The sequence below is a fragment of the Salminus brasiliensis genome (assembly GCF_030463535.1).
Source record: "Salminus brasiliensis chromosome 20 unlocalized genomic scaffold, fSalBra1.hap2 SUPER_20_unloc_1, whole genome shotgun sequence".
Lineage (NCBI taxonomy): Eukaryota > Metazoa > Chordata > Actinopteri > Characiformes > Bryconidae > Salminus > Salminus brasiliensis.
Window position 1 is genome coordinate 188317 of NW_027326636.1, and position 13082 is coordinate 201398.

Here is a 13082-nt window from a genome sequence, read left to right on the forward strand (position 1 = left end):
ACTTTTCACTCAACTGTCATTTTCTCCCTGAGGTGTGGACTGACTGTGCCTTTCTGCCCTTGTACAATCAACTGCAGCACGACTCAGCCATGCGGTACAACTCACAAGTTTATTCCAACACATCTAGATAAACAAAGCCTGAGCAACATTTAAAAGCTGATGAACACGCAGGAATATCCAGAGCTGGATCTGTTCCAGTAAAGCTTCAGAACCGCTGTTCATACAGTCCAAAAACGCCCAAAACTTCAATGATCATCCTTAACTTATAAAAACAGAAAACAAAAAAGACCCAAAACCACCATAATCCCAACATTCCCAGTTTATACAGACCCCGAACCACCAAAAAGCTAAAAAAAAAAACTGGCACAGAACAGTCCTCAATCAATGTCCTGGGTGGTTTTAGTGGTTTTGGGCCAGTAGAGAGTTTATGTCCTGTATAGCTTTAGTGGTTTTCTGCAGAGCCTCAGAAATGCTACTGTCCGTGATGGTGAGGTCAGAGAGGCCAGGGGTCAGTGCAGAACTCTGAGGTGGGTGGGTGGGAGACTTCAGAACAGGGCTGTTGTCCAGGAGAACTGAGCGAGGGGGTTAAGGGAGAAACCCACCCTTTTGCTCATGCTTTATTTCTGTACTGCATTTGAAGAAGGATACAGTTAAACCTCCTGATCTTCTGAAGCTCCGCCAGAACAGACCTGAGGGTGGAAAAGGAAACTTATTAATGCTAGCTATGCTAATTAATACATATGAATACTTTACTGACCCTTCCTTTACTGTCTGCTCTCCTCGTTTCTGCCAGATCTAGGACAGCCCATTTCAGTAAAGTATTCGGACGCGACCCATTCAATCTGCTGGGGGCTCCGCATGTATACAGTGTAGGTAAGATGTGGATAATACCTGCTGTCTATCGGGTGGTCAGTGTGTGGTTTCACAGGTTCAGGTAGATCTGCTGCATCTCCACTCGAGCTCAGGAAACTCTGCTTCACCCAGTCACACCACTCACCCGCTACGCCCACATACCTGCAGTGAGTATTAATTTTAAAGCACATCAGTATGGCTTCTCCCTAAAACCAGGCTGACGCTCCACTGACTGGAACAAATTACACTCCCTGACTACAGGGGGAGCCCAAGAGCAAGAAATACTTGTGTATAATGCTGACCTGTCCTCTCTTATCCAGAATGCTTGTGTTTTAATGTTTATTTCTTTACCTGTGATAAGCTCCACCCCCATTCACCTGCAGCAGGTGCTGCTGGCCATCAGGCAGAGTGAGCTGACACAGGTCCGCCCCTGCAGTGCAGTGCTGGACCATGCCGACCTCCTGCAAGGAGACAAATCAGAGGCCTAGTGTTTAACCTCCACCTGTGCAGGTGTGTGTAGTGTAGGTTAGGCGACCTGTGCAGGTGTGTGTAGTGCAGGTTAGGCATGTACCTGTGCAGGTGTGTGTAGTATAGGTTAGGTGTACCTGTGCAGGTGTGTGTAGTGTAGGTTAGGTGTACCTGTGCAGGTGTGTGTAGTGCAGGTTAGGTGTACCTGTGCAGGTGTGTGTAGTGCAGGTTAGACGTGTACCTGTGCAGGGGTGTGTAGTGCAGGTTAGGCGTGTACCTGTGCAGGTGTGTGTAGTATAGGTTAGGTGTACCTGTGCAGGTGTGTGTAGTGCAGGTTAGACGTGTACCTGTGCAGGGGTGTGTAGTGCAGGTTAGACGTGTACCTGTGCAGGTGTGTGTAGTGTAGGTCAGGTGTACCTGTGCAGGTGTGTGTAGTGTAGGTTAGGTGTACCTGTGCAGGTGTGTGTAGTGTAGGTTAGGTGTACTTGTGCAGGGGTGTGTAGTGTAGGTCAGATGTGTACCTGTGCAGGTGTGTGTAGTGTAGGTTAGGTGTACCTGTGCAGGTGTGTGTAGTGTAGGTTAGACGTGTACCTGTGCAGGTGTGATTTAGTGTAGGTTAGGTGTACCTGTGCAGGTGTGTGTAGTGTAGGTTAGACATGTACCTGTGCAGGTGTGTGTAGTGTAGGTTAGGTGTACCTGTGCAGGTGTGTGTAGTGTAGGTCAGATGTGTACCTGTGCAGGTGTGTGTAGTGTAGGTTAGGTGTACCTGTGCAGGTGTGTGTAATGTAGGTTAGACGTGTACCTGTGCAGGTGTGTGTAGTGTAGGTTAGGCATGTACCTGTGCAGGGGTGTGTAGTGTAGGTCAGGCATGTACCTGTGCAGGGGTGTGTAGTGTAGGTCAGACGTGTACCTGTGCAGGTGTGTGTAGTGTAGGTTAGACATGTACCTGTGCAGGGGTGTGTAGTGTAGGTTAGGTGTACCTGTGCAGGTGTGTGTAGTGTAGGTTAGGTGTACCTGTGCAGGTGTGTGTAGTGCAGGTTAGACATGTACCTGTGCAGGTGTGTGTAGTGTAGGTTAGGTGTACTTGTGCAGGTGTGTGTAGTGTAGGTCAGATGTGTACCTGTGCAGGTGTGTGTAGTGTAGGTTAGGTGTACCTGTGCAGGTGTGTGTAGTGTAGGTTAGACGTGTACCTGTGCAGGTGTGTGTAGTGTAGGTTAGGCATGTACCTGTGCAGGGGTGTGTAGTGTAGGTCAGGCATGTACCTGTGCAGGGGTGTGTAGTGTAGGTCAGACGTGTACCTGTGCAGGTGTGTGTAGTGTAGGTTAGACATGTACCTGTGCAGGGGTGTGTAGTGTAGGTTAGGTGTACCTGTGCAGGTGTGTGTAGTGTAGGTTAGGTGTACCTGTGCAGGTGTGTGTAGTGCAGGTTAGACATGTACCTGTGCAGGGGTGTGTAGTGTAGGTTAGGCATGTACCTGTGCAGGTGTGTGTAGTGCAGGTTAGACGTGTACCTGTGCAGGTGTGTGTAGTGCAGGTTAGATATGTACCTGTGCAGGGGTGTGTAGTGTAGGTTAGGTGTACCTGTGCAGGTGTGTGTAGTGTAGGTTAGGCATGTACCTGTGCAGGTGTGTGTAGTGTAGGTTAGGTGTACCTGTGCAGGTGTGTGTAGTGTAGGTTAGGCATGTACCTGTGCAGGTGTGTGTAGTGTAGGTTAGGCATGTACCTGTGCAGGTGTGTGTAGTGCAGGTTAGACATGTACCTGTGCAGGTGTGTGTAGTGTAGGTTAGGTGTACTTGTGCAGGTGTGTGTAGTGTAGGTCAGATGTGTACCTGTGCAGGTGTGTGTACTGTAGGTTAGGTGTACCTGTGCAGGTGTGTGTACTGTAGGTTAGACATGTACCTGTGCAGGTGTGTGTACTGTAGGTTAGACATGTACCTGTGCAGGTGTGTGTAGTGTAGGTTAGGCATGTACCTGTGCAGGTGTGTGTACTGTAGGTTAGACATGTACCTGTGCAGGTGTGTGTAGTGTAGGTTAGGCATGTACCTGTGCAGGTGTGTGTAGTGCAGGTTAGACGTGTACCTGTGCAGGTGTGTGTAGTGCAGGTTAGACATGTACCTGTGCAGGGGTGTGTAGTGTAGGTTAGGCATGTACCTGTGCAGGTGTGTGTAGTGCAGGTTAGACGTGTACCTGTGCAGGTGTGTGTAGTGCAGGTTAGATAAGTACCTGTGCAGGGGTGTGTAGTGTAGGTTAGGTGTACCTGTGCAGGTGTGTGTAGTGTAGGTTAGGCATGTACCTGTGCAGGTGTGTGTAGTGTAGGTTAGGTGTACCTGTGCAGGTGTGTGTAGTGCAGGTTAGATATGTACCTGTGCAGGTGTGTGTAGTGTAGGTTAGGCATGTACCTGTGCAGGTGTGTGTAGTGCAGGTTAGACGTGTACCTGTGCAGGTGTGTGTAGTGCAGGTTAGATATGTACCTGTGCAGGGGTGTGTAGTGTAGGTTAGGTGTACCTGTGCAGGTGTGTGTAGTGTAGGTTAGGCATGTACCTGTGCAGGTGTGTGTAGTGTAGGTTAGGTGTACCTGTGCAGGTGTGTGTAGTGCAGGTTAGATATGTACCTGTGCAGGTGTGTGTAGTGTAGGTTAGGCATGTACCTGTGCAGGTGTGTGTAGTGCAGGTTAGACATGTACCTGTGCAGGTGTGTGTAGTGCAGGTTAGACATGTACCTGTGCAGGTGTGTGTAGTGCAGGTTAGACATGTACCTGTGCAGGTGTGTGTAGTGTAGGTTAGGCATGTACCTGTGCAGGTGTGTGTAGTGTAGGTTAGGCATGTACCTGTGCAGGTGTGTGTAGTGCAGGTTAGATATGTACCTGTGCATGTGTGTGTAGTGTAGGTTAGGCATGTACCTGTGCAGGTGTGTGTACTGTAGGTTAGACATGTACCTGTGCAGGTGTGTGTAGTGTAGGTTAGGCATGTACCTGTGCAGGTGTGTGTAGTGCAGGTTAGACATGTACCTGTGCAGGTGTGTGTACTGTAGGTTAGGTGTACCTGTGCAGGTGTGTGTACTGTAGGTTAGACATGTACCTGTGCAGGTGTGTGTACTGTAGGTTAGGTGTACCTGTGCAGGTGTGTGTACTGTAGGTTAGACATGTACCTGTGCAGGTGTGTGTACTGTAGGTTAGGTGTACCTGTGCAGGTGTGTGTAGTGTAGGTTAGATGTACCTGTGCAGGTGTGTGTAGTGCAGGTTAGACATGTACCTGTGCAGGTGTGTGTAGTGCAGGTTAGACATGTACCTGTGCAGGTGTGTGTACTGTAGGTTAGGTGTACCTGTGCAGGTGTGTGTAGTGCAGGTTAGACATGTACCTGTGCAGGTGTGTGTACTGTAGGTTAGGTGTACCTGTGCAGGTGTGTGTAGTGCAGGTTAGAAATGTACCTGTGCAGGTGTGTGTACTGTAGGTTAGACATGTACCTGTGCAGGTGTGTGTAGTGTAGGTTAGGCATGTACCTGTGCAGGTGTGTGTAGTGCAGGTTAGACATGTACCTGTGCAGGTGTGTGTACTGTAGGTTAGATGTACCTGTGCAGGTGTTTGTAGTGTAGGTTAGGCATGTACCTGTGCAGGTGTGTGTACTGTAGGTTAGACATGTACCTGTGCAGGTGTGTGTACTGTAGGTTAGGTGTACCTGTGCAGGTGTGTGTAGTGTAGGTTAGGCATGTACCTGTGCAGGTGTGTGTAGTGCAGGTTAGACATGTACCTGTGCAGGTGTGTGTAGTGCAGGTTAGACATGTACCTGTGCAGGTGTGTGTACTGTAGGTTAGGTGTACCTGTGCAGGTGTGTGTAGTGCAGGTTAGACATGTACCTGTGCAGGTGTGTGTACTGTAGGTTAGGTGTACCTGTGCAGGTGTGTGTAGTGCAGGTTAGACATGTACCTGTGCAGGTGTGTGTACTGTAGGTTAGGTGTACCTGTGCAGGTGTGTGTGTGTTCCACAGCATCTGCACCCGAGCTCCGTCTAGAAATGTGATGTGAGCAGTGCCGTCTGAGAGAGCCTGAAACTGACCGGTACCTGCCACCTGCACCTCTGAGATCACACTCACCTCACACTCCTCCACCTCCACCTGCCCAAAACAACACACACACACACACACACACTTCAGAGAACCCTCAAACACCTCTGCCACCTCGACTGGCAGCTTTACTGGATCAGCTCCCTATAGGCTAATCCGAGTGTGTGAGCCATTCATACTCACCCTCCTCCAGCAGCACTGTGGCATTATGGGAGTTCTGGAGCTGCTGGCCTGCTTGTAGCACTGCAGGATCCTGAAACCACACACACACACACACACACACCATCATCACACTACTAGCTTGACCACTGTACTGTAGATTGTATACAGACTAAGATAATTCCCACTTCCTGTAGGTTTCTAAGCTGCTTGTGAAGCGTTGCTAAGTGGTTTCATGTGCTTGTGATGGTATCAGGATTGGTTCCAATGGTGTAGCTATAGTGTTGCTAAGTGGTTGCTATGGTATTTCAGGTGGGTGCTAAGGCATCTCTGGTGGTTGCTATAGTGTTGTGTATTGCGATAAACAAGCATCATTAATGAATGAATTAATTAACTTTAATTAATGAATGAATGAACGACCTGCTGGCTCTGGTCACAACATTCCTGACCGAGTATGTCTGTCCAGGCAGGTCAGGAGGAAGTCCATCGAGGTAGTACACACTCTCCACAGTCTGTAAACAAACACCCAGCCATCACACCTGAGCCAGCGTGTGTGAGAGTAAGAGTGTGTGTGAGTGTGTGTGAGCTTACAGCAGAAGGCCAGGGTCTGTAGTGGGTGAAGTAATCGGCTAAAACTCCGTTAGACCTGATCAGTGAACCATCAGCAGGAGAAACCTCCACCACCGGCACAGCGCCACCTATCACACTGACACACACCCTGCAGTTACAGCCCTGCATGTTACACACAGCGGTACATTCCCAGAATCCCCCTTTATGAGCTGAGAGTAAGGGTACATAGCCCATGTTCCTCATTAGCTACATTAGCCTCGTAGCTCCAGTGCTAATTGGTGGGGTATAAGACTGATCGGTAATTGCTGTAATTGAATTATGATCATTAATAATTGATAATTACCGGTACACTACGTCGTGACACCAGACTACTCTCACCAGCTCAACCGACGCATTCAGTTCTGTCCAATCAGACGCTCCGCTGCCACACCGCCACCTGCACAGGGCATCAATATGCAAATTCATCAGCATGTTCCACCAGCCCTGCTCTTCTATTGGCTCTGGACTCACCTGTGCTGATGAGGGCCCGGGCAGGTGAGCGGGACAGGAAGTGGAAGACAGGACTTCATCGCACCCTGAGACGGAGGCCTGTGGGCGTGGCCTAATCTTCCTTCATTTCCAGCCCCACATTCCTGTCCAATGGCACCACTGCATTGAGCTCTCCGGGCTTCCCACTGGCTGAGAGCTAGAGAGAGCGGGTAGGTCCAGGTGGGCGGGTGATGAAGTCGGGAGTGGTGCTGGACCACCCGTGTGTGGGTGCGACGTCCTGCTAGCTTAGCCACGTGGTCTCGGTTCTCCGGTCGGGGGCTTTCGTCTGGCTCAGCCCGAGGCCCCTGAGAGTGCTCTTCATTCCAGCTGCTCCTGCAGGTGAACTCCACCACAAACCCCTGACCGCAGCTGGACAGCACTAGCCGAGCGCGACCGTCCACAGAGGACACGGCCACGCCCCCGTCCGAGTCACAGGTGAGTCCGCAGGAGCCTTCCGAGGGCCACTCCACCTCAGAGCCTTCAGGGGGACGCTCCTAAAGGAGAGGACACGGTGCACACCGGGTCATTCACACAGTCCAGGCACCACACCTGGAGAACCTGCGGAGGAACCTACTGAGGTCCGGGACCTTTTCAGGACCTGGGACACCTACCTCCGCCTGGTCGTCAGGTATGAGCTCCTGGGGTAGGTAGGGCTGCGTTGCATAGCTATTCCTGAAGCTCAGGGCATCCACCAGCAGAGCCTAAACACACAGCAGGGTGGAGCGGTTAGCCGCATTAGCCTCTGTCCCCTGAGGACTCTCCCTCTAGCGCCCTCTAGTGTTCCTAAGGGGTGAATTACCCTGTGCTGGCTGAGGGTGAACCTGGTCCTGTGGCGCGCTCTCCTCCTCTCCTGTAGGGGGTGTGGAGGAGGGGGCTTTTCCAGAACGTACTCCGAGCCACAGGGGGACAACTGGAGACGAGAGCCGTCCGTGAACGAGACGTCCACCGATTCATCGCCGTACATCACCATGAACCGGACCGCCGCCATCGCTGTGTACCAGAGACAAAGACCCAGACAGGGTTTAAGCCTAGTCACTATTCCAAACACTGTGTGGTCCAGGACTAGGCTTAGTCCCTGTCTGGAAGCCACTTGAACGTACTGGGTCCACGTTGGGGACAGAAGCTACGATATTTCAGATCTTAGTACTAAGACTAAACCGTATTCCCAGGGATAGTCCCCAACGCTGCGTAGTTCCAGACTAGTTTAGGACTACCCAGCATTCCCAACTGAAAGGAAAATCCAGTCCTACTCCTGGACTAGTAAGAACCGGGCCTATATGGTCCTGTCCCCAAATCAGCCTTGAGCCTGAGCTGGGTTCTGAACTGGTCTCCTGTGCACAGGATTAGGGCTAGACCACACCGGCACTACAGTCCAGATTAAAATCCCTGATACTGGAAACCGGCAGCAGCATCTCAACAGACTGACTTCTTCTCTCAACATATTAGGGTGTAGGTTGTCTAGATGGAGCCCTAGTGGAGATTAGGGTGGGCTGTATCGATGGGAAGTCCAGCACATGTACCACACCTGCACCACACCTGGAACCCAGCTAGCCCACAAGGTGGATGCTGGGATCTCTTCGTTATTTTGCTGCACGTCAGTGCTTTAAAAAAAATAAATCTTTTTTATTATTAAAAATTCTTAGTTATTAATAATAATAATAATAATAATAATAACAGTGTGTAATTCAGACAGAAGTGATTAATCCAGTCAGAATCCGGTCAGAATGTCTCATTAATGTGAGAACATATCCCTAATTCTGACTCGAGTGATTATTCTGACACAATTATTGATAACTGTGGGAATATCGGTGATTACTGATGATTACTGATGATTATTGGGAGACACCCCCCCCCCCCGCTTTTCCGCTGCAGAGCTACTGCACACCGCGAGCCAGTAAACAAACAAACAAACAGTGATAAATAATCATAAATAAATAATCAGACAGTAATTAATAATCAGACAGTAATAGATAGTGATTAATAAAGAATCCTTCATTAATAATCAGACAGTAATAGATAGTGATTAATAAAGAATCCTTCATTAATAATCAGACAGTAATAGATAGTGATTAATAAAGAATCCTTCATTAATAATCAGACAGTAACAGATAGTGATTAATAAAGAATCCTTCATTAATAATCAGACAGTAACAGATAGTGATTAATAAAGAATCCTTCATTAATAATCAGACAGTAATAGATAGTGATTAATAAAGAATCCTTCATTAATAATCAGACAGTAATAGATAGTGATTAATAAAGAATCCTTCATTAATAATCAGACAGTAACAGATAGTGATTAATAAAGAATCCTTCATTAATAATCAGACAGTAACAGATAGTGATTAATAAAGAATCCTTCATTAATAATCAGACAGTAATAGATAGTGATTAATAAAGAATCCTTCATTAATAATCAGACAGTAATAGATAGTGATTAATAAAGAATCCTTCATTAATAATCAGACAGTAACAGATAGTGATTAATAAAGAATCCTTCATTAATAATCAGACAGTAATAGATAGTGATTAATAAAGAATCCTTCATTAATAATCAGACAGTAACAGATAGTGATTAATAAAGAATCCTTCATTAATAATCAGACAGTAATAGATAGTGATTAATAAAGAATCCTTCATTAATAATCAGACAGTAATAGATAGTGATTAATAAAGAATCCTTCATTAATAATCAGACAGTAACAGATAGTGATTAATAAAGAATCCTTCATTAATAATCAGACAGTAATAGATAGTGATTAATAAAGAATCCTTCATTAATAATCAGACAGTAACAGATAGTGATTAATAAAGAATCCTTCATTAATAATCAGACAGTAATAGATAGTGATTAATAAAGAATCCTTCATTAATAATCAGACAGTAACAGATAGTGATTAATAAAGAATCCTTCATTAATAATCAGACAGTAATAGATAGTGATTAATAAAGAATCCTTCATTAATAATCAGACAGTAATAGATAGTGATTAATAAAGAGTCCTTCATTAATAATCAGACAGTAATAGATAGTGATTAATAAAGAATCCTTCATTAATAATCAGACAGTAATAGATAGTGATTAATAAAGAATCCTTCATTAATAATCAGACAGTAATAGATAGTGATTAATAAAGAATCCTTCATTAATAATCAGACAGTAATAGATAGTGATTAATAAAGAATCCTTCATTAATAATCAGACAGTAACAGATAGTGATTAATAAAGAATCCTTCATTAATAATCAGACAGTAATAGATAGTGATTAATAAAGAGTCCTTCATTAATAATCAGACAGTAATAGATAGTGATTAATAAAGAATCCTTCATTAATAATCAGACAGTAATAGATAGTGATTAATAAAGAATCCTTCATTAATAATCAGACAGTAATAGATAGTGATTAATAAAGAATCCTTCATTAATAATCAGACAGTAACAGATAGTGATTAATAAAGAATCCTTCATTAATAATCAGACAGTAATAGATAGTGATTAATAAAGAATCCTTCATTAATAATCAGACAGTAATAGATAGTGATTAATAAAGAGTCCTTCATTAATAATCAGACAGTAATAGATAGTGATTAATAAAGAATCCTTCATTAATAATCAGACAGTAATAGATAGTGATTAATAAAGAATCCTTCATTAATAATCAGACAGTAATAGATAGTGATTAATAAAGAATCCTTCATTAATAATCAGACAGTAATAGATAGTGATTAATAAAGAATCCTTCATTAATAATCAGACAGTAACAGATAGTGATTAATAAAGAATCCTTCATTAATAATCAGACAGTAATAGATAGTGATTAATAAAGAGTCCTTCATTAATAATCAGACAGTAATAGATAGTGATTAATAAAGAATCCTTCATTAATAATCAGACAGTAATAGATAGTGATTAATAAAGAATCCTTCATTAATAATCAGACAGTAATAGATAGTGATTAATAAAGAATCCTTCATTAATAATCAGACAGTAATAGATAGTGATTAATAAAGAATCCTTCATTAATAATCAGACAGTAATAGATAGTGATTAATAAAGAATCCTTCATTAATAATCAGACAGTGATAGATAGTGATTAATAAAGAATCCTTCATTAATAATCAGACAGTAACAGATAGTGATTAATAAAGAATCCTTCATTAATAATCAGACAGTAATAGATAGTGATTAATAAAGAATCCTTCATTAATAATCAGACAGTAACAGATAGTGATTAATAAAGAATCCTTCATTAATAATCAGACAGTAATAGATAGTGATTAATAAAGAATCCTTCATTAATAATCAGACAGTGCTTGATCACAGACCCGCCAGCCGCTCGTGTTCAGGCTCCTCCCCCTGCTGCCGCTGCTTCGCTGGCTGACGGTTGCTCCCCTGCGGGTCTTCAGTGCTGCGGCCCCTGGCGGCGGGGAGGCGGACTGCGGTGAACAGCTCCCCCAGTCAGAGCTGTGGTTCTACAGTGGAGGTTCTAGATAAGCTCCCCCAGTCAGAGCTGTGGTTCTACAGTGGAGGTTCTAGATAAGCTCCCCCCCGTCAGAGCTGTGGTTCTACAGTGGAGGTTCTAGATAAGCTCCCCCAGTCAGAGCTGTGGTTCTACAGTGGAGGTTCTAGATAAGCTCCCCCCCGTCAGAGCTGTGGTTCTACAGTGGAGGTTCTAGATAACCTCCTCCAGTCAGAGCTGGAGTTCTACAGTGGAGGTTCTAGATAAGCTCCCCCAGTCAGAGCTGTTGTACAGTGGAGGTTCTAGATAACCTCCCCAGTCAGAGCTGTTCTACAGTGGAGGTGAAGGGAAGCAGACGTCTGAAGCTCTAATAAAAGCTCCTCACAGAAAGTTCTTCACCTAATGGTGATGAAGACGCTGCCTGATGCCTGAGACACGGTTCTACCAGAGTTCTGAGAAGAGCTCGGCTCTAGAACCTGCTTTTAGAACCAGATCATTAAAACGGTGGAGGGATACATGCTGCAGGGTGTAGTGCAGCTACAGAAAGTAGTCCCTAAAGAGAACTGCATTAGTGGAGATTCTCTATTCTTCACTATTTTACCTTCATCATCATCATCATCATCATCATCATCTTCATCATCATCATTCCATATAAAACTAGAGTCGATAAGAGAGTTGTGGAAAAATGAATTCTTAATAATAAATAATACATAGCGCAAAGAACCAAAATATCAAGAAATTCCCAAAATAAAGACTTCTTATATTCTTAGTAAAGATATCCTTTAATAAATAATAAAGTGATTCATTAAAATAAATAAATAAATAAGACGTGACTGAAGCACTAAAGAGCCAGAGCGGGACAGGGCTTGTGTTATAAAGGTTTATTGCAGGCAGACAATCCTGTAAATAATATGTACAATACTTTAATAAAATAAAGGTCTCCTCTGGGCGGGGACAGTGTGAACAGTGCTGAATGTCACAGTGGTCCTGAATCACCGCCGTCTCCCCCAGTCTAACCGGAGACTTCGCTTCAGGACTCAGAACCCACACCGGTGGCGGAGGCTCCCGGCGGCGGAGCATCACCTGTGTCTGCAAAATGATTAAAAAAGGCCCAGAGCGAGCCTGAAGGAGGAAGAACACAAAGAACCCAAAGTGTCGCAAAAACACCATTTCATCAGGGCAAAACTTCATCACGGGGAACCGGGCCAGGTTCTCTCCCGTCTAGCTAATTTTCGTAGGTATCGCCAGAGCGCCGCTGACGTCCTCTGTAGCTCATCACCGCAGCTCAAACCCAACTCTGCTCAGACTGAAGAAGAAGAAGAAGAAAAACCCACTGCAAACCTTCAGTTCAGCAAACAAACAGCTCAGCTTCAGCGAGCAGAAGGGGGCGGGGCACGTGGAAGGGGGCGAGGTATGTGGAAGGGGGCGTGGGTTATGAGATGAAACGATCTAAAATACAAATCAACTAAAAATCGTCTCTCTCTCTCTCTCTCTCTCTCTCTCTCAGCGTCGCTGCATCTCGTCCGAGAGGCTCCGGCAGGTCCGGTCACTGCCATCGCTACGGTTTCCGCCTCCTCTCCGACTCCAGGCAGAACTTCTCGTACGCCTCCTCGATCTCAGAGTCCATCTCGTCCTCATCTGCATCCAACCTGCAGACATTCAGTGACAAGAGCATTAGTGATTGAGGTCAGACTGTGGGATGATGATGATCACCACCCCACCTCACCCTCACCCTCTAGCCCACGCCTGGCATTTTTAGGCAGCATGGTGCCAATAGGGTCATGATGTTGATCTGCTCCAGAGAGTCCTATTCTATTGGCAGTACTTCTTCTCTACAGGGACTAGACACATCTGTGTCAACAATGGGTGCAGCTTAAAGTAGCTGAATGCATTCATAAGAAGGGGTGTCCACAAACTTTTGGACACATATCGAATTAAGTCACCACACCCTCCTTTTGACACACCCACTGCCCTTTCAACATGCCTGG

At 45.4% G+C, this 13082-nt stretch overlaps 2 protein-coding genes across 2 annotated transcripts in view; both read right to left on the minus strand.

Annotated features, from left to right (window-relative positions):
* Positions 1–90: 90 nt before the first annotated feature.
* c20h5orf34 (chromosome 20 C5orf34 homolog) lies at positions 91–11000 on the minus strand. Its single transcript, XM_072671866.1, has 13 exons — positions 10961–11000; positions 7435–7625; positions 7247–7336; positions 6618–7129; positions 6451–6543; positions 6129–6243; positions 5958–6049; positions 5562–5631; positions 5277–5429; positions 1204–1313; positions 892–1014; positions 649–689; positions 91–572 (listed from the first exon to the last, which is right to left on the minus strand). The coding sequence occupies exons 2-13, from the start codon at positions 7621–7623 to the stop codon at positions 400–402; spliced, it is 1761 nt and encodes a 586-aa protein (XP_072527967.1). The 5' UTR covers positions 7624–7625; positions 10961–11000; the 3' UTR covers positions 91–399.
* A 960-nt stretch (positions 11001–11960) lies between these two features.
* The window catches only part of paip1 (poly(A) binding protein interacting protein 1), a 5856-nt gene continuing 4734 nt past the window's right edge, over positions 11961–13082 (minus strand). The window contains exon 11 of the mRNA XM_072671875.1: positions 11961–12743. Coding sequence (XP_072527976.1) covers positions 12653–12743 — 91 coding nt within the window. The 3' untranslated portion in view covers positions 11961–12652. The remainder of the gene's footprint in view (positions 12744–13082) is intronic.

Excerpts from the sequence above, each read along its gene's own strand:
- c20h5orf34 (XM_072671866.1), bottom strand. The coding sequence starts at position 7,623 with ATGGCGGCGGTCCGGTTCATGGTGATGTACGGCGATGAATCGGTGGAC. Across the intron at positions 1,314-5,276 it reads ACACACACACACCTGCACAG|GAGGTCGGCATGGTCCAGCA; the intron begins GTACACCTAACC and ends GTCTCCTTGCAG. Across the intron at positions 1,015-1,203 it reads GGGGGTGGAGCTTATCACAG|GTATGTGGGCGTAGCGGGTG; the intron begins GTAAAGAAATAA and ends TACTCACTGCAG.